Here is a 26367-nt window from a genome sequence, read left to right as displayed (position 1 = left end):
TGGAGAGTAGCCTCTCCTCTTTTGGCCTGGGAGGAAACCGTGGACTGCCTGTCTTTCTGCCTGATGAGATGGGAAAGACAAGGAGGCACCTTCATTTCATAAAAGACCTCCAAAAACCTCATATTCACCCTCCACTTTCTATTTAGAGCCTTCAGAGCCTCACCGTGACGGTTCGGGAAGACTGAGTCCTACCTTCATGGTGGACACCTGTCCCGCCTGCTCTGTGCTGAAGCTCCTGGGCTCCCTTTGACAACATGCTCACACCCAGTTCCTCTCAGAATATTTGCTGAAATCCGTTGTTCACTGATTGTTCTCCAACCCTCTCCTTTTCTGTTATGTGCATATTTTCTTTTCTTTACTTTTTAATTGTAGTTTTAATAGAAAAAGATAGAAATGTCTGTGATGTTGAACAGAACTGGACAATTTGCTTTAACAATATTATAAACATTTCCCCATGTTATTAAATGTCTACACTAAACTATAATTTTAGTTTTGAAGCTTAACTTATATTCTTTACTTACTCCGATTTAGTTAACATTCTTCAATATTTTACTAACTAAAACATACCGCTTGGTTTTTAATTTTTTCCCCCCTTCCGCTGCCCTGACTGGCTATGAATGAACTTCAGGAATTAACTATTAAATTTGTACGGCGCACTACCGAAGCAAACAAACAGGATTCTTGTCCACGAAGTTAAAAACACCGGTCTCTTCCATGCCCCAGCAAAGACACACTGAAGCGAATGAACTTTAAATGAATACATGCATACAGATTTTTAAATATTTTAAGCACACCATAACTAAGTAGTGGTCGTTATTCCTAACAGCTGTGAATTTTTCAGAAACCTAGAGTTGAATCCATGCTTTGATGAGCTGACAGTTGGCCTGATGAATGAAAAGGCGATGCAAAAATATCGCCAACAGCACACACACCTGTAACAATATTTAAGCCCTCAGTTGACAAAACACTAGGCGAGGGAGTGGCGAGGAGCGTCATTGTTGCCAGTTGGCGGTTAATAAGGGATATCTGCCTGCAATTACCGTTTTCTTGTTTATTCCTTTAAACCGAAACAGCCCTGGAGCTTGAGGGGCTCCATTGGCTGCGACCCCCAAATATAACAACTTCATTACTCCTAACTCCACAGCTCAAGAATGTCATCCAGGAAAAACCAAAGGTGGTAGCAATTCCAGGGCAGCTGGTACAATCCCGAAATCACAAAGCTTTGTCCTAAATTCAATCAATTTAATCTTTTAAAAGAGCAGTGTGCGGAATAACTATGGGACGTTCAGCAATGCGCCGAGTTTGCTTCAAATGATCGCCGAAGGGTTCGAATCAGCGGGGAGGGGTAAACGGTTCCCCGCGCGCGCCCCCGACTCCCCACCGCCACCCACACACTCGACGCGCGCGTGGTTACAGGTTTCCCAGTTCTTCCCAGCCTCCGCGAGGCGACAGCTCGGTAACCTCGTGAGGGCGCTACCAAGCGGAGCGAACACGCAGCACACACGCTCGGGGACCCCCAACTGGACGCTAAATGAAAAGGACGTGCCCGACGACTACAGTGGAGACCACCCGAGCACCCTTCGCAGCAGAGAATAACGCTCTTACCCAACTCTTCAGCTCCGCCTCCCCTCCTCGCGTCGCCGCGGCCCGCCCAGGCCCGCCGCGGAGGCTCACGGGACACGTAGTACGCCACGCCCACGCCCTCCTCTCCCCACCCCTCCAAGCTCCGGCTCCCTGGGGCCTGACTTCCGGTTTGCTGGCGTGGCTCCGGCGCCGAACGCGCGGACCGCGGCAGCCCCCTTCCGGCCGGGTGCTGCTCGCCACCAGCCCCTCTCGGCCGCGTTTCCCTGCCGCGGGGCGGCCCGAGTGGGTGCTGAGGGGGCCGGCGCCAGCGGTCCTGGGCCTCGCGCGCGTGTTGCTGGGTAACGGGCCTGCTCCCGGCGGCGCCTTGGCCCCTCCTGCCCCGGCTTGCCACTCCTTCCCGATCCTCCTGGCCCCAGCCCACTGGTCGGTCCTGGTGCAGCGGAGGCCAAAGCAATGGGAACCCCTCTACGGTGTACCCGGAGCGGCGGCCTTCGCCGGGGAAGCGGCGGTGTCTTCGAGGAAACCGGAAGCCCGTGGTGACCCCTGGCGACCCGTTTCCGAACGCTGGGGAATCGAAACTCCGCGGTCCTACGTAGCCTGACTTAGGGGTGAGTGAGTGGCTGGCTGTGGCCGGGGGAGGGTCGCGGGCAGTGCCGGGACCAACGGCCGCTGCTGTGGCCGTCCCGAAGACAGGTCCTTTTCTGTGGCTGGGGAGCGGCCCACTCCTGGGCATCCCTTCCCCCTGCCAGCCTCGCACCCTCGCTGTTCCAGGCCCATCTTCGTCCTTCGCTTTACTTCTCCTTATTTTCGTTCCGGACTCTGATTTACGGGGGCATCTTCGTTTTATTTCATTCATTGAGACTGCTTTTATATCTAAAACGCAAGAGGGACGCGTGGCTGGGAGGGTACTGCCTGGGGCATCCGAGCAGTGGACTTCACCCCCTGCACATTGTCGAGGTCAACACTAGGTATTCATCGTTTCGCCAGTGTCACACCTGTGCGTTGATGGTCTTCGATCTTTGGCTGAGTGACTGCAACTTGCAAGGTAGGCAGAGACCCCGTTCCTACAGTTAGGGAACTCAAGATATTCGCGAAAACTGCAATACAGATGAAAAAAGGATTGCTCCAGGATGTGTTGTTAGAAATATGCTAAGATGATAAAAGACAGTGACGTACGAGGATTGGAATTGACCCGTGCCTCTTAAATGTGGAAGACGCTGTTTTATTTTTGTAATTTTAAATTGGATTGAGCAAGATCTCTGGCATAATTTAAATTCCAGTTCTCTAAACATGCCATATCTAGTTTCCCAACCTGTTGTGATCACTCACTACAAGCATGTGTAAATTGGGAGTTGTGCATCCCTCACAGGGTTATTATAAAGTTTTAATGCGCTATTGTTTCTAAAATCGGAAGTTGTGTACAAATGTAAAGTTTTAATTTAAAGAGACAGTATAGTGTCATGGTAAATGCACTGGAATAAGTCAGAACATTCACTCAGGATCTGAGTGATTTTTCTATTTATGCATTTGACACTGGGTAAGAGATTAAATCTCTTCATTTTCTCTGTCTCTCCAATGGTATTAAGGCTTACTCTCCAAGGTACCAAAGCAAAGTTTCTAAGAGTTTTGCTGGCTCTGGAGTCAACTGGTTGATTTTCATTTCTGGCTCCCACACTTTCTACTTTTGTCAGTTGCTCCACCTGTGATAAGAGGAATTTCTTGCCCTCCTCAGAGGTCTTAATGTAGATTTAATGAGTCGTTAAAAATAAACGAGTTTCCCTCAAAGGCAAAGCATATTGCCTGACATACTATAAACACTTGGTAAATATTAATTACCAACACAGAAGCTGTCATGATTAATAAAATGTTGTGACATTTTTCATAATTCATGAGTAACAGAGCCAATGTGGTATTTATATTCTGGATTATAGTTGTCATATCACTATTAGAGAATACTCATTGCTAATACTAGTAACATTTAGTGTACTACATAGGTGCTCAATTACATTGAGATGTATTATTTTATGAAAGGAATGAAAAGAAGTAGACTGCTCTTTACACCTATGTTAACCCTGAAAAATTCTTATGATTCCTGGCCATACAAATTCCTTTCTGGATTGACGCAGTTAGTGAGATAACTCGTGAGGGTTATAAAAATGAGAATGAAGTTTTTCATACTGTATATCTGGTGCTAAGTACCTTTGGGGGCACTCGCTGAGTTACAGGGCATTTGAGTGCTGAGGTACACAGATAAAATAGTTAGGCCATTCCTGCATTTAATTGTTCATTAAAATAGAAAAAGGAGTGTTCGTCTTCTATATTCTTGCTCCACAGTATCTTGACTAACTTTATGAAGGGATATTCTGGCTTTTCAGAGATAGAAACATGATGGAAATGCTAAGTGAAATAAGCAAGTCAGAAAGATAAATACCATTGATCTCACTAATATGTGGAATCTAATGAACAAGATAAACAGAACAGAATGACCAAGGTTGGAGGGTGGGAGGGGAACTGGATAAAGGAAGGTGAAGGGATTAGCTAAAGCATATAGTATATACATAGCCCATGGGCACAGACAATAATGTGGTGAGGGCAAGCGGGAGTGCTGGGTGGAGGTGGGCAAAGGGAGGAGGACATCTACAATATTGTTAACAATAAAAAAAACTTAGGAAAAAAAGAGGCAATGTAGAATAGAAAAAAGTAACAGGCCTTTATTTAAACCCTACCTGTCACATACTGTCAGTGATTTTAGGCAAATTTACCTCACCTCTGAGCCTCAGTTTTCTCATCTGTGGTAGTCATCATTCTAGCCAAGTTTGGTGTGGACTAGTATTACATACTTTTTACTCAGTTCCTGGCAAAAATGCGCATTCCCTTATATCTATAGGTTGCCATTCCATGTTCAGATTAAAATTTTGCCTTCACAATTTAGGAAGGTGGCATCTTAGTGATGTAGTTCAACCCTATCATTTTATTGGTGGGAAAATTTAGATCTGGGGAAGTACAGTAATACTCAAGGCATCAGATTGTATACTAGAATCTAGATTTCTGAACCTTGGGCAAGAGTTCTTTCTACCACTGAGCTCTGCCTTGTCCAGATTATTTTTGGGAAAATCAGAATCCACGCTATGTTGCCTCTCAGAATGTTGTATTAAGAGCATAAATTTGGCCCTAGCTGGTGTGGCTCAGTGGATAGAGTGTCAGCCTGGGGACTGAAGGGTCCCAGGTTCAATTCCAGTCAAGGGGACATGCCCAGGTTGCGGGCTTTATCCCCAGTAGGGAACGTGCAGGAGGCAGCCGATCAATGATTCTCTCTCATTGATGTTTCTATCTCTCTCTCCCTCTCCCTTCCTCTCTGAAATCAATAAAAATATATTTAAAAAAAAAGAAAAGCATAAATTTGGCCCTGGCTGGGTAGCTTGGTTGGAATGTTGTCCCCATATGCCAGGGTTGGGTATTTGATCCCTAGTCAGAGATAGGGCAGCAGTCAGCCAATGAGTGCATGGATGGCTGGAGCCACAAGTCAATGTTCCTTTCTCTCTCAAAAAAAAAAAAAAAAAAATTGAAAAGGAAATAAATTTGGAAGCTTATTTGAGTTCACATCCCAGCTTTGCCACTGATTAGTTATGTATCTGTAATTAAAGTGTTTAATGTTTCTAAAACTTTGTTTATAAATTAGAATAGTAGTACTAAATAGAAAAAAAAATGCATGTGGAAGCACCAGTGCCTGACATACAGTAAGGGAGCAATTAATGGTAGATATTATGATGAAGAAATATGCAAAGATAATCATATTTATTCTAGAAAAAAGACCAGTCTGCTGTCAGAAGGTATTTCTTTGTTTTCTAGTGTCTCGCACCCAGCATATGTAGCATATCTCAACTGAGGGTCCTCTCAGTGTTAATTGTAGTGAAGACTGAAATTTAAGATTTTAAAAAATAATTCTGATTAACAATATTTGAATCTATTTTTTTTCTTTATGTCTCTCCCCTAGCCTCAGGAACTACTGTTTCCTATCCACCTGATCTGGCAAATTGTGTCCTTTGTTTCTCCATTATTATTGCAATATGTGATTTTATAAGAAATATATATATATTTGGTCATTCAGGTAACCAAAATAATATTTCTTATATATCACAGCTCTCAAAACTCTTGGAATTTACTGAGGGATAAGAGCTATGAGAGCATCTTTTGTCATAATACAGGAGTGGGCAAAAGTAGCTCTACAGTTGTAATACAAATAAATACTACAGTAATTAAAAATAATACAAGAATAGGAGAAACCAAGATGGCAGCATAGGTAAACACCTAAACTCGCACAACAATTTCAAAACTACAACTAAAAGACAAACGGACATCATCCAGAACCACAGGAAGGCTGGCTGAGTGGAAATTCTACAACTAGAAGGAAAGAGAAAAGCACACTGAGACTCAGAAGAGCTGCAGGAGGCAGAGGTACTGAGATGCGAGCACAGAGAGGACTGGCAACTGAGTACGCGGCTGTCTTTCTCAAGCGGGAGGGAGACAAAAGCTCCCGACTGCACTGAACTCCAGTTCCGGGCGAGACTCTGGGGACCCAGACTCATATGGGGTGAAACTGGACTGTCAGGAAAGAGAAAAGCACACTGAGACTTAGAGGAACTGTGGAAGGCAGAGGTACCCAGGTGCACGTGGGGAGATGGTGGGCAACTGAGTACATGGCTGGCTTTCTCAAGCGGGAGGAAGACAAAAGCTCCCAACTGTACTGAACTCCAGTTCCGGGCGAGACTCTGGGGACCCAGACTCATTCGGGGAGAAACTGGACTGTCTGGCAGCGGGCGGAACTCGAGGGCGGCTTTCTCTCAGAGGTGCTTGCAGCGATTACCATGGGACACTGAGACACAGGGGCCTCTTAGGGCAGGGCTGACGGGAAGCCATTGCTGTCTGCTCCGCCCTGAGACTCCGCCCCATCCAAGCTGAGCACAGAGGCTTTTGCAAGTCTTGTCTCATAAGGGTGTCTCCAGCACAGAAGTTCTCCCAGTGTAGACACAGCTGATCCTCACAGCCAATTGGCCTGGAGGTCAATTCCTCCCAGTGATACCAACAACAATCAAGGCTTAACTACAACAAGACTGTGCACACAACCCACAAAGGGGTGCACCAAGAGTGTCCACCTCAGGTAACTGGGGAGGCTGAGCCACTGGGCCCTATAGGACACCTAGCACACAAAACCACTCTATCAATTCAGGGAAGCAGCCAAAATGCGGAGACAAAGAAACATCACAAATGAAAGAAATGGAGGAAAGCAAATGACTGGATATGGAGTTCAAAACCACGGTAATAAGGTTACTCAAGAATTTTCTAGAAAAGGCTGATAAATTTAGCGAGACCCTCAAGGATATGAAAAAGAACCAACTAGAAATTAAGCATACACTGACTGAAATAAAAAATAATATACAGAGATCTAAGCAGACTAGAGGATCGCAAGAATCAAGTTAAAGATTTGAAATACAAAGAAGCAAAAAACACTCAACTGGAAAAGCAAAAAGAAAAAAGAATCCAAAAATATGAAGATAGTGTAAGGAGCCTCTGGGACAACTTCAATCGTACCAACATCAGAATTATGGGGGTGCCAGAAGAAGAGAGAGAGTAAGATACTAAAAACCTATTTGAAGAAATAATGGCCGAAAACTTCCCTCACCTGGTGAAAGAAATAGACTTACAAGTCCAGGAAGTACAGAGAACCCCAAACAAAAGGAATCCAAAGAGGACCACACCAAGACACATCATAATTAAAATGCCAAGAGCAAAAGACAAAGAGTATTAAAATCAGCAAGAGAAAAACAGTTAGTTACCTACAAGGGAGCACCCATATGACTGTCAGCTGATTTCTCAACAGAAACTATGCAGGCCAGAAAGGGAGTGGCAAGAAATATTCAAAGTGATGAATAGCAAGAACCTACAACCAAGATTACCCAGCAAAGCTAATATTCAGAATTGAAGGGCAGATAAAGAGCTTCACAGATAAGAAAAAGCTAAAGGGCCAAAACCAGTTTGGCTCAGTGGATAGAGCGTCAGCCTGCGGACTGAAAGGTCCCAGGTTCGATTCCGGTCAAGGGCATGTAACTAGGTTGTGGGCACATCCCCAGTAGAAGGTGTGCAAGAGGCAGCTGATCGATGTTTCTATCCCTCTTCCTTCCTCTCTGTAAAAAATCAATAAAATATATTTAAAAAAAAAAAAAAGAAAAAAAAGAAAAAGCTAAAGGAGTTCATTACCACCAAACCGGTATTATATGAAATGCTAAAAGGTATTCTTTAAGAAGAGGAAGAAGAAGAAGGTAAAGATAAAAATTATGAACAACAAATACATATCTATCAAGTGAATCTAAAAATCAAGTGAATAAAAAAATTGAACAGAATAAACTGGTGAATATAATAGAATCAGGGGCATAGAAAGGGAGTGGACTGACAATTCTCAGGGGAAAGGGGTATGGGGGTGCGGGAAGAGACTGGACAAAAATCGTACACCTATGGATGAGGACAGGTGCGGGGGGGGGGGGTAAGGGCAGAGGGTGGGGTGGGAACTGGGTGGAGGGGAGCTATGGGGGGAAAAAGGAGAAACAATTGTAATAATCTGAACTATAAAGATTTATTAAATTAAAAAACAAAACTAAACATACTCTTAGCATACCAAAAAAAGTAATACAAGAATAAACTGTTTCACATACTCATGAATGTAAACCTAGTTTTGCCCACCCCTGTATTTGATCTCATCCTCAATTCCTGAAATCACATCAGAGCCATAAAAGTGAAATGGGTGTCTTGTTATTTACTGGTACAACAAGCCCTTTCCACCAGGACTGGGTTTATGTTAATGAGATGACTTTTGCACAGCACCTGAGGATGGTGGTTTTGTTGCCAGGAGAACCACCCATCTGATTAGAGTTGGAACTTAGAGTCCCACAGACCTCAGGGTAGTGGAGAGGAGCTGGAGTTTGAATCAAATCCGTTATGCCTATTATGTTATGAAACCTCCACAAAAACGCAGGCATAGTGAAACAGATTCTGCACCTGTATTTACATTTCAGCTCTCCATTTACTATGTTACTATGGAAAGTTACTTAAATTCCTTCTACATCAGTTTCTTCACTTATAATACTTTTAGAACAGTGACTGACACTAGTAAGCAATCAAATGTTTTTTCAGGAACATAACTCAGGTGGGGAAGTAATGCTGAATCTAACAACAAAAGTAGATGTAAAGAGTGAGTATATTTTAACTAATTAAGTAATTGGCTTCTCTTAGGTTTTAGACTCAGCGTTTGATTTGAATCCTACCTCTATCATTCTTCACTCAATAATCAATATTGAGTATCTTCCACACAATGGTGAGTTGGGGACACGATGAGCAAATAACAGACATAACCTCTGCCGTCACAGAGCTAATGTTCTACTAGATTTAATTTTGAGCAAATTGCTTTACCAACCAAATGTAGATGATGCCTACTTCCTAGAATTGTATGGATGAATTTAAATATTAAAAGAATGTAGTACATGGTACTGGGACATAGTGGACACTCAAATGTTAATTCCTTTGTCTTCTACTTTGAATGTATAACAAATATAATCAGTTACTGGTATGGAAAGAATATAGCGGAGTATGCATTAAAATATCTGTAATAAGGTAATGAATTATACTAAAAGTGTTTTTGAAAATTTATAATTTGAGAGGCTATAAACTTGCTATTTATATCTAAGAATGGGAATGTTGATGAGGAAGAAATATATGGGTATAAAGAGTTTAAAACTGTTTATTCTTTGACTGAAAATGGTGTTTCAAACTTTTTATAAAACTAATAGCTGAAATCATGGTTTTATATGATTTATAGATATAAACTATTTTAATATTCTTAAAAACTCTATGAAGTAGTTGCTATTATTTCTTATACTTTATAACTAAGGAAACTGAGGCAGAGAGGTTAAGTAACTTGCCCAAAGTCACATAGACACTAAGTAGTAGAGCTTGGATTCAAGCCCTTGGCAGTCTGGTTTCGGAGTCCGTGCTGTTAACCATATACTATACTGCCTCTAAAACAAACAGGAATTTTGAAGCATTGCCTCAATATTCACATTATTCTAAATATTCCCTTATTTTTCTGTTCATTTATTCAGTGAGACTTTTATATTATATATATTTACTGTTTTAAATAGCTGTCATGGATACACTGGTAGAAGATGATATCTGCATTCTAAATCATGAAAAAGCCCATAGGAGAGAAACAGTGACTCCGGTCTCAATATATTCAGATGAGTCTGTTGCTTCACATTTTGCCCTTGTCACTGCATATGAAGACATCAAAAAACGACTCAAGGATTCAGAAAAAGAGAACTCTTTCCTAAAGAAAAGAATAAGATTTTTGGAAGAAAAGGTAATTATTTATTACCTTCATTACATTTTGTGATCCAAAGAACAATTGAAAATATTTAAAATATTAAATATTTTTCTTTCCTGTCTTCCATGGTTGTACTAAATTTCCAAGGATAACTCACTGCTAACATCAAAACCCTGAGTATTGTACTGATAGATAGCACTGTTTCACATATGCTGTGCTGGGGGAATATTTATAGAATAGGATTTAGCAATTTGGAGGGATATATGCCAGATATTTTTCTTAACCTCATTTTCAGATTGCCTTACCTTCATAATTGTATGTTTTTTATTCAGGATTTTAAAATCTGTGCAAAAGTTATAGCCAATAAAGGAAATTAAGTGTCAAAGGAGAAAGCGCCTGGAACAGTGTTCTAATATGCTTAATAATATCTTCAGCAGGACTTACATCTTCTTTACCTCAACATTCTCTTTTGCTTTTGAACACACATAACAAGAATACTGCTTTTTAACTGATAAATTTTGTCTACTTACCTTTCTCCTGAAGAAACCTGACACTCTTAAATGTTGTAAAATATACTGCAAGGTAGATGATTCAATTCTGAATCATCAGTTCTACTTGGCTTTGTGTATTAGGAAATTTTCCTCACTTATCCATTTGCTTTTGAGTTTTAAAGTTTTAGCTTAATTTGTTTCTTCAGATCAGCATATTCATATTTCACAAGCAGCAGCTTCAGTGAAGGGGGAAGAAAATGGGTTCTTTAGCAAACAAGGAAATGAATTATCTGCTTGTGAAAACTCGAGGATGGAGCTTGATAAAGTTTAATCCTTTTGGAAGAATAAGAGAAGAGTCTGTTGTAAAAATTATTCACAATTTCTTTGTATTCATGAATTTACTTTAATGGTGATGAAATGAATTTGTGACATTCTGGGATAAAGTGAGAAATAGTAACATTTTGGAGCTCATAGCTGTGTGTGTTTTAAGTTCAGAATAATATTGTGATTTGGTCTAGTTAACATTGGAAATATTTCTGTACTTTGTGATCAATAATTTATTAATTCCCATTCTGGAGTAATATAGGATTAAATGAACCAATCCACCTTTCCTTGAACACCTTTTGTGATAATGGAAAGTAAATACTATGACTTGGAAAACACCTAAAGACTATAAAAAAGTTATGTACTGTGTTTTAGTATGATCGATGAATATGCTATAAAACAGATACTGCAAAGTATAAAATATTTTAATAAGTACAGTCAAACCTCAGTTCTCAAACATATCCCATCTTGAACAATTCGTTTCTCAACCCAACAACTCTTTCATGCTGATACCTGTACGATCAGTCACTCATCTCTCAGGCGACAAAGGAGAGTATGCGCGATTATGAGTCAGTTTACCACTGAACCTTACGTTGTAACATTTCAGGAAATTGTGCTGTGAATATTTTTTTTTTTTTGCTCTTATTGATGCTTATTAAATTTTCATTTTTAGTGTACATTTCATTTCCTTTTTGTTAAATTTTCATTTATATTTCATGTCCTTTTCCTTTTTAAAGCATTTATTTATAGTATTTATAAAGTAAACAGTACATTAGACATGTACTGTGTATGATGAAGATTAAGACAAAATAGGGAATCATTTTGGGGTCTGGAAGAGATTCATTCAATTTACAATATTTCTAACTAGGAGCCCAGCGCACGATTTGAAATCGCGCAGCGCCGCCCACCCTCAAGTCACTGGTCTGGCCCTGCCTCGCTCCCCAGGCTCCGCATCTGCCTCGGCCGCTGCTGGTCTAGCCCTGCCTCCTTCTTTGGCCCTTGAAGCAGCTGTGGCTGCTGCTGATCAGGCCCTCCCCTAGCACAGGCATGCGGAGGCCCCTGCCACCCCACCCCCGATGCTGCGCACATAACCTCCTCCTGTCTGGTCAACCCGTTACAGCATCCTGGTTAATTAGCATATTTCATATATACACACACACACACACACACACACACACACACACACACACACATATATATATATATATATATATATACTTGGGCAGGGGGGGGAAATGATTCCTTTTTCAATCAGCCTTCTGGAACAAACTTGAGTTTGAGAACCGAGGTTCCACTGTAAAAGCATAAAATAGAATACTTTAAAAAATATTCTGTACTTTTTTGCTTTCTTAATCAGTAAAGGTTAATTGTATGGAAGTGAAATGTTTAGGTAATTACAGTCCAGGCTTTATCCCTGTATTACAATGATTAAAGTAAGATGTGATGCCATGAGAAGACTAATTGTTTTATGTAGAATACCCTTTTAAACTTTCTCTTACTCGGTATCATTAGCTTACAGGCTCTTTATTAGATGAAGAAACAAGTTCTGTGGGACGAGAACAAGTAAATAAGGCCTATCATGCATATCGAGAGGTTTGCATTGATAGAGATAATTTAAAGAGCAAATTGGATAAAATGGTAAGTTGGTTTGAAAAGAATGATACTATATATTACAAATGAGTTTTCTCATTCAAGATGTTAAAGTTAGATATATGAAATATTTATTAAATAAAAATTTAAAAATAAACATGCTCAAGGCAAAAATAAAAAGTATTAATAGCCTTAGCTGGCTTGGTTCAGTGGATAGAGCGTTGGCCTGTGGACTGAAGGGTCCCGGGTTCAATTCTGGTCAAGGGTCGATCCCCTGTGGGGGGCATGCAGGAGGCAGCCAAACAATGGTTCTCTCTCATCATTGATGTTTCTGTCTCTCCTTCTCCCTTCCTCTCTGAAATCAATAAAATATATATTTTTAAGAAAGTATTAACAGTAATGTTTGCAATTTAATTCTATGCAAAATAAATGTGTATATATATCTAAAAAGCCAGTGACCGGAAGGACTGCAATGACGTCCACTGCAGCCAGCGAACCTGCTGATCAGGGGGTGGGGCCAACCAGCCAACCTCCTGCAGCCCCTCACCCCGCCAGGCCCCACCCCAGATCGGCCCCCCATCCCGATCAGGGGCAGGGCCAGCCGACCCACTGCCTGCAGCCCTTCCCCCTGGCCATCCCTGCCCCCGATGGGCCCCCACCACCCTGATGGGTCCACAGCCCCCCTCCCTCTCTGATCAGGGGCAGGGCTGGCCAGCTAACCGTCTGTGGCCCCTCGCCCCGGTCATCCCCACCCTTGATAGGCCCCCACCACCCCACCACCCCCTCCCCCCCCCCCGCTCCGATCAGGGGCAGGGCCAGCCGGCCAACCACCCATGGCCCCTTCCCCAGGCCGATGGCCCCCGATTGGCCCCTCCACCCCATTTGGGGGCAGGGTCAGCTGGCCCACTGCCCATAGCCCCTCCCCATGGCCGGCCCCACCCCTGATCAGCCCCCACCACCCTGATCAGCCTGCGGCCCCTCTCCCCAGCCAGCTCCGCCCCTGATTGCCCCCCCCCCCTCAATCGGGGCAAGCTGACCGGCCAACCTCCCGCCATCTCCTCCTCTTCACAGGCCCAGCCCCTATCTGCCCCGATTGGGGCAAGGCTGGCCGGACCCCACCATGCACCAATTCATGCATTGGGCCTCTAGCAGTATATATAATGATGTTAGGACTTAAATACATCTAACACCACTTACTTATTTTGAAAAATCAGGACATGGTAGAATTTGTCAGTATTTTTTTTTTAAGGCCAGTGAATAATATGTCCCAAGTTAGAAAAAGAAAAAAAAGAGTGAAAAACTGAGTTCATTTTCCCACCTTGCTTTTAAAAGGCTAGAATAAGTTTTTTAACATCTACCTGAAAATTAATGTATAGTATCACCTGCAGATTTTATTGAATATAATTTGGCATTTTCCCTACTTAATAGAATAAAGACAACTCTGAATCTTTGAAAGTATTGAATGAACAGCTGCAGTCTAAAGAAGTAGAACTCCTCCAGCTAAGAACAGAGGTGGAAACTCAGCAGGGTATGCCACTTACTTGTTATAAATATTTTAATGGGATTAGTACATTTTTTCCGTTCGTGTGTTATATCCATGATCACTTTACTTTATCTGTATGCTACGGCTTTAACTTATTTTTTAGGCTTATATTAATTTATCTATTCTGCTTTCAACTTTTAACTTTTCCTTAGATATAAATTGCACTATTCCTGGGGGAGAGGGGAGGGAAGTTTTTAATTCAGGGCTAGTTTGTGACAAAGTAGATGAAGAAAGGAGTAGAACCCCATCCTTGTCAAAACCTCTTGCCCACTGGTATGTCCTGGCATTTCTTCCCACTAATCTTTTGTCCACTGTTAAGACATACTGTCATGGACTGGTTACAATTACCTTTTTTTTTTAAATTTCTTAAGGTTATTAAAATGTGCAGATGAGCAATGAGTTGCTAGGGTGAAAAGTTAGGTCTATGGGATATGAGTATAGCATGTTTGCATGAACATTCTAATGAAACAAGCTGAAAAGTAGGCCTCTGAGAGACCTTTTGATAGGAGATTGAGATGAGATCTCTTATGGTAGTTTAGTGGGACTTTTTCTAGGTAGACTAAGGAACAAAGTTAGGATAAGTCAGTATTCAGTTGTATCAAGGGGTCTACAGTGGAAGGTTTATGAATAAAATTGTTTTGACAATGTTCTCAGTTTAAGTGTCAAACTTTATACCCTGAAAGGACTATGTGGAGTGATTAGCAGAGTGAGCCTCAGTTTACTCACTTTATTTAATTTTGTCACTGTCTTAACCTTGACTTATATACAGATTATTGATCTGTCTATAATCTTAGCATATGCTTGACTAGTACATATCTTGAAGTTCCATACTGACCAATTTGTACTTTAACCTAAACAGAAAATCAGGGATAGGGGTGAACAATACATTCTAAAACAAGGCTTGCTAGATTTCTTATTCTAATTAGCATAGATTTTTAAAGTAATTACTGTTTTTAAAAAACTACTAACTTTCTATATTTTATATTAGTTTTTCTATTATCTGCATTTTACAAGCATAACTTTTTTGAATTGTAAGTAGAAGACAGAAAAAAAATTGTGATGTCCCTCTTTTTTCTAGTGATAAGGAATTTAAATCCACCTTCATCAAACTGGGAGGTGGAAAAGTTGAGTTGTGACCTGAAGATCCATGGCTTGGAACAAGAACTAGAACTGATGAAGAAAGAATGTAACAATCTCAGAATAGAGCTACAAAAAGCCAAACAAACGGTACTGCAGAGTTAAATTGAGAAATTCAGATTCTGTGTGCATTGTATGAATGACTTAACTAGGTTTAAAATCACAGAGTTAACAAATTCTAACTACTTAGAGTTATATTCTCTCAAAAATTCACCTTTATCCTCCCGTTTGTGCTAAAATCTGATATACTGTATACTTTTAGCATAATCCCAGAATTATATAATTTTGTTGTATAAAAACTAACTTTTATGAAGCTTATTATTTATCAATTTATTAAAGCTATTCTTTCAAACTCCCTTTCCTTCAATTTCCTTAAGTCATTTTTTCTCTGGTTTAAAGAGAACTCTGTTTTAAGTTTCCCTTTTATTTTCCTTAATAATTTAATAAATACAGACACCACAAGAGACAACTTGATTTTTAGAATTTTTAAAAAAGACTTTACAGAGGCCACTCATTTTCAGAAGTCTGATACTTTGGGGCAAGTTTAATTTTCAGCAAACAACTGAGAATTCAAGAATTTGGGGCGGGGGCGGGGGGGAGCAAACCCAAAACACCCTGCTTAGCTGCTTAATTGTGGTTAGCTTAAAGTCATCCACTAAAACACAGTTGCCTGTCTGTCATCACCAAGAGTCTATTTACTAATACTTTACATTGGGTTCTAACAAGTTTGGATACATGTTTTCCGATGTCATGGCAAATAGCGCTGAAGATAAAAAGAAGAGATGATAGAGAAGCAGGGTGGTGTGAGAGCAGTGCAGCAAATGCAAATTTTAAAAGTTATTACAAGAAATTTGAAAACTTAGTAGTCTGGATTCAGATAGCCTTTATATGCATCATATATACAGTCATGTATTTCAAACCCAGTTGGATAATTATTTCTCAGCTCAACCATTTTGCCCATCTGAGCATTTCAGCACTATTGAGGAGCTGTGTCATCTGCCCAAGGTGCCTCTGGGATATCACTAACTAAAAGAAGACTACTTCCAACACTTCCCGACAGACAGCCAGGATGTGCCTCTGAATCCCAACTGTCCTTAGATAAAGCTCATTACTATAGTGCAGTCTTTATCGAAGGTGACCACTGGTTAAGAATGAGCCAGGAATCAAGAGTAATACAGCATCCTGCCTTGGCCTTGACCGAATGAATTCCTGTGAACTGAACAAAGAACTTGTCTTGGAGCCCCCAACCCTGATAAAGGGGAAACAGTACAAAAATTACAGTCAACTCTTGTTACAGCCAAAATGTTTTCTTTTTCCTATTTGACATCTCAAGTTGATTTTCCCAGCTTTGAACCTGTGACTATGTTCCACAATTCCTTCAAAGGCTTTTAGCATCCTTTTCCACAAGCCCAGGTGCCAGTAGCCCTGAGAGACTTCTCAAAAAGATGTACTTGCAACTAAAGATCTGCACCTTGAAGTTCTGAATTATAACTGTCAGAAGCTCAAAATGTATAATTATACATTCTACTTCAAATAATTTGATAGCTTTTATACATAATAGATATTTCCTTATAGAGTAAGAAGCAGTACCATGGAATCATAAAAAACTTGGCTCATAATTGTATGTATGTGAGTTATAGTTCAGTTCTTATTACTCTTTTCCACTAGATGGTGCTAGGGGATAAATTTGCTTTTAGTTTAATTCATCTATCATAAATCACAGAAACAGACTTGAAGATAGAAGAAACTTTATCACTTCTTACTACTGATGAAACAATCTGAGAGACTAAGAAACTTTAAGAGTCTAAGGTGAGATGGGGTGAATAATTTTTTTAAAAAAAGGTCCCCACCTTCATTGGTATTTATTTGGCAGGGAAAGGTGAGATGTAAAGTTAAAAATGCTTACAACTAATATAAGAAAATAAACCAGGAAAAGGAAAAGTGGAAATGCTTAATTCATCAAGGGTTCCAGGTTGAAATCTTATCTTGACATTGTGGGATGTGTACTTTTAAATGTTTCAAAGGTGGTGTTGGTTAGTCAGCATGAGAATCAAAAAGCAAGCCAAAGAGAAATATATGTTCACATTAATAATCTTGCTTATATCTACTATAGCCATATTTATAAATATTTTTAAGATAGTACTTTCTGTGAAACATACAACACCTTCTGAAAAGTAAGTGATACAGCATCCTACGTGAACATAATAGTGTTTTTTGGTTTGTGTGCTTAAATATTTAGTGAATTCATTTGATTAGTGTTTGGTATTAATGAGGTCAAGGTTCCAGGGTCAGTTCCACTATGGGCCTTTTAGACCAGTGGTACCTTTCGGACCTCACGGACCACCAGGGGTCCGCGGACCTTCGGTTGGTGACCACTGTTTTACACTTTCTGTAGCCCCCAATATTCCAGCCCTTGTTATCCAGTATAGTTGATACTTTGAGAAAATCAGCCACCATTGCCAAAGAAGTATAGGAAACACTGGATCAGTGAAAGGGAGATGGTGTAAGACGTCTAAGGTACCTAATAGCCCATTTACAATGTACTATAGTGTGCTGGAAGGTCTGAGAAATCCCATCTAGTACAAGAATCTGTTTAACTTGAGTAATGTTTCCCAAGCCATGGGCCTGGCCCCTTTATGGGAAACTCCCACATCATATGGCACCAGTTAGGAAACAGACCCATACTGCCTTTTAGAAAACTGGCAAACTAATGACTGGCCAGGAACTGGATTTTTTAATATTAGAGACAATTCATTTGTGCTTAATGCTAGTTTACATTAAATTTTTCTGAATTGTTAGGCAATAGCTGAAAAAATATTTTCCAACCCAAACTGTCATATTTTTAAAAATATATCATTAGCTTTAAAAATGAAGGTTTCCAGCCCTGGCCGGTTGTGGCTCACTCAGTTGATTGGGTATGCGCCAGGAGGTTGCTGGTTCGATTCCCGGTCAATGGCAACCGATGTTACACTCTCACATCAATATTTCTCTTTCTTCCTCTCTCTCTCTTAAAAAAAAAAAAAAAAAAGGTCAATAAACTATTCTTTAAAAAATTAAGGTTTCAGTTCTACATATATGTTTAAGTATACATTAATTTAAATGTATATTTTTAATCAGTGATAAGAAGAAACTAAAAGTGACCTGATCTGATTCCTTTATCTCCTATGGAGAACAGGAAAGAAAAATGTCCAAGGTCATATGCTATGGACCTTTTGTGAGTCTTGGGCCAGTTCTATTTTCCCCTATCGTGCTTGCCAAGATAACACCTTAAAAGCATTTTTAGTTGGTATTTTCTGAATAATCAGAGATCCAAAAATGCTTTAACTCCTATAATAGAAAATATTTTAATATTTTACTCTCCCAAATTCACAGTACTCACAAAGTCCTTGTACAGCTTTTTAATGTTCCACGTTAAAACATATTTAGATTATGTAAATAAAAATACTAAAATTAAATTTTGTTCGCTCAGCTTATACTGGCCACTTCTGCCAAGTGAATTAGTACCCATGATAGTGATTTTTGTTGCAGATCCTTAAATGAGATGCACTGAAAACAAGTGTGTTACAGAGTTGTCTTGAACATATCTAGTTTTTAATAGTTTTTTTCTGTCATATCTATAATCTACACCACTAAAATTTAAAATATATAAAAGATTTTATAGACTTATGTGGAATGAGGAAGTTTATGCTGATATTTTTTTAAAATAACCTGTTAAATTTTGGTACTTTTAAAAAATATCAAAAAGTGAAATACCAATAAAACTTCATTTTCTCATGGAATTCATTCACATGTACCTTGAATGAGCATTACTTTGTTATTTGTTACCCTTTTTAGAATGTAGACTTTAGATTTCAGAAGTACATTTTGTAAGATTCCAAATTCTTTTATATAAGACCAGTTTTTTAAATTAAAGCATTAATGATTAAATAATTAGAATTGATTTTGAAATATTTTGTATAGGTTTGGAGGTATTTTCATAAAATTGAATATCAAATCCAGTTTATGCTGTAGAGTTATAGACATATTCTACCCATCTGAAAGATGTCTCTGGTATTGAAAATAAATAGAATGTAACAACTTTTAAACTTTTTTAAAACAAATGACAGGATCCATCTCAGGAAGACAATCTGCAGAGCAGAGATCTCCAAAGACTAAGCATTTCAAGGTATGAACATTATTCAGTATTCAAATATAATACATATTTGACTACTTCCATAGACTACTTTGTATATAGGTACTTAGGTTGTTTTTTTTTTACTTAGCCTTAAAAACGGATATTATTTGGGTATTGCATTGTAATGTCTGATCACAATATATAAAACACATTTAACTGATGCTTAAATATGTTGAACCTGAATAGTAGAAAGGTGCATAATATAATGCCTTAAACAAAATTTTTGAACATTCAATAATATTTTAGTTAGGATATTAGAGAGTTAGTTGTGTAGAAGTGTTCTATAACAAACCCTAATTTATACCTAGAGAATTATGCATTTCTTACACAGTAGTATCACTTAAGGATAAACTTGGACAGCCTTAGTCTTTGGTGTAACATAAATTCTAAGAGAATTATCCTCCTGGATAAGAACAAAAGTAGTCTGTTAGGTGTGCAATAAGCATATGTCTAAAACAACAACAACTACGTACATACTTTAAAAATTACGTTATTGCTAAAAAATGCTAACCATCAGAGGTAAATGTATAGTGTCAATTAAGAAAACTGGGCTTTTACACAATTTTACTTTGTAAGCAGGAAATGTACCTCTTCTTGAAATGTGGATAAAAAGGTTTCATTACACTTAAGATTTAGAAGTATGAAATATTATAGTGGGGTTAATAAGGTTGTGTTGACAGTATGCTTATGGGGGTGTTTGATAAATGTATGGTGGTGATATAAAAAATATTACCCCCCCAGAGCCAGTCAGTTACTAGACTGGATAACTAAAAGATGCCTTTGAGCAGCAGCATGTTAGAGTGAAGTAAGTTCTTCTTGGACCTGTTTCCTCAAGTAAAATTCGGTAACCAAGTTTGCCAAGTTGACGTGAGAATGTGAGTGAAATGCCTAGTGCTCAAACACCTTTTTTTGTTTGTTTCATCTATTGTTTTTAGGGTTCTCATTTTTGATGTTTTAGTGTTGCATCTCAGTGTTTGAGTAGTTTTATAAGTTCTTTATAGAAACCATATATATTACTAGGATTTTGCTTGCATGGCATTTAAAGCAAAACTTAACTTCAATCCCTGTCGGGTGGGCAAAGGGGGTCAGTGTTGCAGTATAATCTCAAAGATGCCTTGATAAGTGAAGATTATTTGGAACTCTGCTAAAGATTTGTGGGTGACAACTTTCCTTTTCCAATCTCACTTAAGTAATATTTAAACATTTTAGTTAAATAGATTTATTTAAATAGATAAAATTAAAAATAAATTTTTAACACCTTGAAGATTATAGCACTTTAGTGTTAGTGGTAAAGTAACTGCCATTACTTTGTTATCCACAAGAGGGAGAGCTTGTTCTTAGGAATAATTTCAGATATTTTTATCTGTAGTTTTCAATCCAGGTGACATTAAGGACAAAAGAAAAAGACTAGATAGATGTTCCACTTTGTGACCTAGCTGTTAGTTTAACATAATTTACTAGTATAAGCAGTCTTCATTAAACTGAATTGGAAGATCTGTATCAGACATTGCTTTTAATACCTCTATGATAATTCTCTTTTATTTTATATGCTTAGCTATTTTGAATGTTTTAAAATATGTATGATATTCCAGTATCCAAACACTATCTTGGGTATTTTCTTTTCTTTTCTACAAGTCAGGTACTGATTTACCATCTCATGCCAATAACGACGCACTATTTTTAAGTAGTATGATTCATATTGTGACTGCATGAATTATTAGCACACATACAGTGTTTATACTTACTGCTATATAATGAGTAACTCTGGAAAGCACACCAAATGCCCAGGATTGCACCAAGGACCAACAACTCTCTTCACAATGAAGATAGGTTCCTATGTGAAATATTCAATGTAGCACCATCTCAGATGTTTACTGGTGAAGTAGAGGTGATTAACTAATTTTTGTGACATAATTATTCACACCTGTCAAAAACCTGCAAAAAGCCCTGTGATTTAAAAAAATATATATTTTACTGATTTCAGAGAGGTAAGGAAGAGGGTGAGGGAGAAACATCAATGATGAGAGAGAATCATTGACCAGCTGCCTCCTGCACACCCCATGCTGGGGCAAACCCACAACCTGAGCATATGACTTGACCGGGGATCCAACCGTGATCTCCTGGTTCATAGGTCAACGCTCAAACACTGAGCCACACCGGCCGGGCAGCCCTGTGATTTTTAATAGACTACTGGTTAACAAGTGATGTTTACAACAGACTAAAACCTGTAGATTTCTCTCAGAGGCAGTAGAAAGTATTCCACTGCTACTATTGAAAGCATTCTGAGTAGAATGGAATATTTGAGAAAAATATATATGTAACCTTACATAATTCAAAATAATTGTTTTTTAATATATCTGTTGCTTCTGTGGTTAAAATAGGACATGAGATTTAAGTATCAAGAGTAGTATTCCTTGAAATTTGTTTTAAAAGGTTTTCATTTAAAGCTAGACAAAAATAAAAGCATAAAGTGACATGTCTGTCCAATTTGATTTCATTGCTCCTAAAATTACACTAACCTGTATGAAACAATAATGGTCATTTGAACACTATGGTAACAGTTGTTCTTACTCTAATATTTTATGTATTCTTGTACAGCAAAGTAAGAATATATGTTGTAGATTTTGATTTATTTAGTTAATAAAGAACCTAAAAGGGGAAAAAATCATGAATATCCAAATAAGAATATTTAATTGAAGATGAAACTTATAAAAAATTAGGTTTAAAACTAACATAATTTGTGAGATAATTGAGGTAAAAATACTTTTAATCATAAAAATGAGAGGCATTTGTGAAGTTTTTATTTCTGTTTCATATGATCCTCTCTCCCTAGTTTTTCCCCCCGTACCAGGAAATCATCTGGCTTTTCATGTCTTATGCTGTCATGTCACATTGGTTTAGTACCAACAGTATGAGACAGCCCAGTCAAACAGAAAAGAATGGAATACATGAAACCCAAATTTTATTTTACTGGGGCTTGAGTATACATTCAGCAATTGATATGAGTATTTCAATTCACAGTGTCAAAATAGAATAATCATAAGATAAATACAAATTTAAAACCCATACATGAATATCACTTTAGTTTTGATCAGTTATAAATGAAGAACATATTCCTTACTATTAAATGTATTAACACAATTGCACTGTGGTCTATGATAAAATCTCAATTCTGAGACAAGAACTATAGGAAACTGATTGTTTAGAGTACTTTTTTCATAATACTCTTTTTAGTACTGTTAATTGCTAGAAATTAGGTCAGTGTTATTATTATGAATAAAGTCTTTTCACTTGTTATAATGCCCTAATTAAGTATCTTTCAATTATTTAATGAGCAAGTTTTAATTTACATCATCTCAAAACTAATTCAAGCAGAAATGCAGATATGAGCATTTCTATTTTGAAGTTATTCTCTTCTGTTCACAAAGAGAATGGCCATTAACTTTTTTTTAAAACCCTGTATTTCAGTGATGATGTGCAAAATGTATACTGGGAGCTGAAGAGAGAAATGTCTAATTTACATCTGGTGACTCAAGTACAAGTTGAACTACTAAGAAAACTGAAAACCCCAACTGCGATCAAGAAAGGCAAGTCAATGTTTGCCGGAAACCACTGATTCCAGCCAAAAGCTTGAAGAGCAACTAAGCTATCATATCTTATCAAAATCTCGTCAAATGAGTTTGATAAGCCAAAGTATATATAGTATGTTCACAGCCTACCCAGTCTCTGCTTTGGCTTCAGTCTCATACTGGTCAACTTCACACATAAAGGTGTTGCTGATGTGTTTTTTCTTCAGTACTGTATTCTTTCCCCTTGTGGCTTTTTTTCTCAGCCAAGTGTTGCTTATGTGTATAAGGCTGAGGTGTTAAGTTTGCTCTAGTTGACCTTTTACCACAACTACTTCATATATTTGAAAAAAAAAAAGATACCAAGACACCCAAAGCTATTTTTCATTACAGAGTATATATACCAAAGACCTAGCTCTTTCAATTGTTTTTGAAAAAAGTAACTGATTCATTATTTGCTTTTCATGTTTTGCAGTTATTTTTTTTTGTCCATGAAAGATAGGTTATTTAGAAGAGAGGCTAGATGCTTATCCCCTTCAGCCAAACAAAAATTTTCATTGCTTTGTCTTTCATATTTTACCTGTGTTGCTGACTAAACTTTTAAGAGTTTTGTGTTAACTAGTAGTGGTTAATTTGCCAAAGCTATTTTTTATACCTCAGAGAAAATACAGTGCATTTATACCTTTTATTACATAATAGTTGTATTTCTGAGAAGTTGTGTGATATAAATTTGAATGCCCTAAAATTTACTTTTTAAAGTAATGATATGACTTTTTATAAAAAATAATCATTATCCAGTTTTAAACTGTTTATACTTCAGATTGTCCCTAGAGTGCAAAACAATTGTATTTTATAAATAGCTCTCCTCAGGAGTATACACTAGTGGGCGGGAATGTTGCATATTGTGAAGGAAAACTAAATTCAGAATTTGTTTCATTTTCTACAGTTAGTGACTTATGAATCAAAACAAAATAATAAGGTGCTTTGGCTCTCACTTAATGTATGGTTCATTTTGTCTTTGAGTTTTCTAGTGGCCAGGGTTATATATAAGGGAATATAAGTTGAGGGTAGAAATAGACTTCTCTTAAAAGGGACTCATACAGTAATTTTGCAGTGAGTTTTCAGTGTGACTCTTCATTTATATAATAAATATAATTTCCAAATAATAATAAAGGAGAAATGCTCTTTCCTATTTAGAAATGGTTCATTCTTGTGTCCTGAGCTGGTGATAAATTTTTAGTGCTTTGAACCATAAGTTTCCTAGGACATTTCATATAACAGTGGCAGGCTTGAGGCCACCACTCCTCACTACAAAACTGAATGCTCTGAGGAGTAGACAGAGACGAGCCTAGATTACCTTTTTCCTGACTACAATATCACCTGTCCCAAAAGCTGAACAGTGTTACTTCCAATTCTCCCACACTCCTGTCTCTCCTCCCAAGTAAAAAGACAGCTTATTTTATAATGTGGTTAGATTGCTTTGTCCTAAAACTACATAGAGTCAAACTCAGTTGCAGTTGGCATCCTTTTGGCTTAGGATAAATGATCTTTCTGCCCTGGGAATTGGAAGAGTAACAAAAGCTCATACTACCGTTGTGTTGGCTGTGGCTAAACAATAGCTTCAGAGCAGTCTGTTTTCTAAGCCATTACATGTTTAGTGAAGAAATTTTTTTTTTCTTGGCCTATATTGTAACAATAGCAGAACTTACATTATATGTATTTCATAAGATACTGGATTGTTTTATAGCTGTTAGTTAAACTATTCATAAAAGCCTGAACACATATTATTTAGGTCTCACTAATTCATAATATAATTCTTTCTGAAAAAACTTGCTTTTGGACCACCTATGGAAAAAAAAAGATTTTAATAAATAAAGGAATATGATATTTAATAATAAATACTGAAACTTAAGGAAGGCTGCCTTATTCTCTACTGAAGTAAAAAGTCTGCAAGCCTTCTCTAGCCCCATTAAGAGCCCAGAACAGAATCTTTACTTGTATTTTAACTTTATTGGCTTCCCACTTTTTAAATTCTTCACCTTTAATGGTGCAATGATACAGGTGGGATAGGATTATTATGCTTTGTCCATTTTGCAAGTGAGAAAAGTGATACCTGGGACAGTGCAGTGACTTCTCTAACTTGGAAATGTTCACTTCCAGTTATAAATTCAACCAATTAATGTTAATTTTATGATAAAAAATGCCATTGACAATTGACATTTGGCCTATACTTTCTCTTTTAGCCTGCACCCCTGTAGGATTCATGGAAGACCTTGGGAAAGAAAGCACAAAACTGCACTTGACGAATTTCACTGCAACATACAAAAGACACCCCCCTCTCTCACCAAATGGCAAAACTCTTTGTCACACCACATCTTCCCCTTTACCAGGAGATGTAAAAGTTTTATCAGAGAAAGCAATTCTCCAATCATGGACCGATAACGAGAGACCCATTCCTCATGACTGTTCAAACTTTCAGGAACACTACTCGTATGGCAGAAATTCTCTGGAAGACAATTCTTGGGTACTCCCAAGCCCTCCTAAATCAAGTGAAACAGCATTTGGGGAAACTAAAAATAAAACTTTGCCTTTACCCATCCTGCCACCCCCGCATAACTTGGATCAACGTAATCAAAACTGCCTTTATAAGAATTAATTCTGAAGAAATCTGTGACTTAGTCATGAGGTTGCTGTACCTCCTGCAAGTATTCTTGAGAAATTATTTAATAAACTGAAAGCAGGTTTTGATTAAACTTTTGCAAAGTTCTTCAGTGTACACATTTGCACATACTGTAACGTATTATGTAGTTGATTCTCCAGTATGAAAGCAACCCTCCAGCTTCACATTCTGGCTAAAAATCAGATATATACTACTAATAAATTAATAAACTTGAGGTGTTTCAAAAAGACAGTTCTGTCTTTGATAATGTTTGTACATTTCTCGCATAAAGAATGGAACTGAAAGTTTTTAGATACGGTTTTACAAAGCATGTGAAATGTCTAAATAGCTGTTCATTAAAAATAGAGGAGGCCATTAACATAAGAGAAAATTTATATAAGTTGCTTTAAGTTACATAAAGGAGCAAATGGCAATGTGAATAGTTGTTTCCTGTTGATAAATATATGAAAAATATAGTGGAATAATAGTATGTAGGTTTTTCCATCTCTATATGCTATTGTGTTTCAAAGTTTAAGATAATTTTTAATCACAATGTTTTTGATAAAGTTTAGAATTGCAATTTGAATTTTAAGATTTGAAGTAACCTGACCATAGAAGCCAACTTTATTCCAGTACATCTCAAGTCCTAGTTGAAAAGTGATGAAATAGTTGAAAGCTTATGTGGTGTGTGAATAACTATTATAGTCCTATACATCAACCAATTAGAAGTAGCGCATCACAAAGGTTTCAGTCTAATCTGTCCCTTCAGGGTCCATAATGAAAATCTAAAGGTATAACTGTATAAAGTAATTTTCTTCAAAGGGTCTACAGTACGCTCACTTGTTATGTAGAGCAGCTTATAAATTACTAGAGGCCCGGTGCACGAAATTCATGCACGGGGGGGGGGGGGTGTCCCTCAGCCCAGCCT

The 26367-nt window shown here is 38.1% G+C and overlaps 3 protein-coding genes across 9 annotated transcripts in view; 1 reads left to right on the top strand and 2 right to left on the bottom strand.

Annotated features, from left to right (window-relative positions):
- ZCWPW2 (zinc finger CW-type and PWWP domain containing 2) overlaps window positions 1-1683 on the bottom strand; it is a 78353-nt gene extending 76670 nt beyond the window's left edge. The window contains exon 1 of one of the 3 annotated variants that reach the window (XM_080675990.1): window positions 1606-1683. The gene's annotated coding sequence lies outside the window, so the exon portion shown is untranslated. The remainder of the gene's footprint in view (window positions 1-1605) is intronic. The other 2 variants (XM_080675991.1, XM_080675992.1) reach the window with 2 other exon arrangements.
- Window positions 1684-1728: 45 nt separating this feature from the next.
- AZI2 (5-azacytidine induced 2) lies at window positions 1729-25691 on the top strand. 4 transcript variants are annotated; one of them, XM_080675986.1, is made up of 9 exons: window positions 1729-2192; window positions 8869-8950; window positions 9774-9991; window positions 12283-12408; window positions 13789-13888; window positions 14982-15130; window positions 19147-19205; window positions 22683-22801; window positions 25024-25691. In XM_080675986.1, exons 3-9 carry the CDS (start codon window positions 9779-9781, stop codon window positions 25434-25436), a joined length of 1179 nt encoding a protein of 392 aa, XP_080532112.1. In that variant the 5' UTR covers window positions 1729-2192; window positions 8869-8950; window positions 9774-9778; the 3' UTR covers window positions 25437-25691. The 4 variants fall into 4 exon arrangements, with proteins under 4 accessions (XP_080532112.1, XP_080532113.1, XP_080532115.1 ...); XM_080675988.1 differs by lacking the exon at window positions 1729-2192 and adding an exon at window positions 2572-2629; XM_080675987.1 differs by lacking the exon at window positions 8869-8950.
- The window catches only part of CMC1 (C-X9-C motif containing 1), a gene marked incomplete at its 5' end in the record, with an annotated part of 76035 nt that continues 61632 nt past the window's right edge, over window positions 11965-26367 (bottom strand). The window contains one exon of one of the 2 annotated variants that reach the window (XM_080675995.1): window positions 11965-12064. In XM_080675995.1, the coding sequence (XP_080532121.1) occupies window positions 12022-12064 (43 nt within the window). In that variant the 3' untranslated portion in view covers window positions 11965-12021. The remainder of the gene's footprint in view (window positions 12065-26367) is intronic. The other variant, XM_080675994.1, reaches the window with a different exon arrangement.

The sequence above is a fragment of the Plecotus auritus genome, assembly GCF_963455305.1.
Source record: "Plecotus auritus genome assembly, chromosome: 6".
NCBI classification, from domain to species: domain Eukaryota; kingdom Metazoa; phylum Chordata; class Mammalia; order Chiroptera; family Vespertilionidae; genus Plecotus; species Plecotus auritus.
Note: the sequence above shows the minus strand (reverse complement) of the source record. Positions and strands in the feature narration are given on the sequence as shown.

What these genes read in the sequence shown, in the direction of transcription:
- AZI2 (XM_080675989.1), top strand. Translation starts at nt 2,590, where the DNA reads ATGGTCTTCGATCTTTGGCTGAGTGACTGCAACTTGCAAG. An exon ending in GAGTGACTGCAACTTGCAAG is followed by an intron (nt 2,630 to 9,773) that starts GTAGGCAGAGAC and finishes TGTTTTAAATAG; the next exon opens with CTGTCATGGATACACTGGTA. An exon ending in TACAAAAAGCCAAACAAACG is followed by an intron (nt 15,131 to 19,146) that starts GTACTGCAGAGT and finishes AACAAATGACAG; the next exon opens with GATCCATCTCAGGAAGACAA.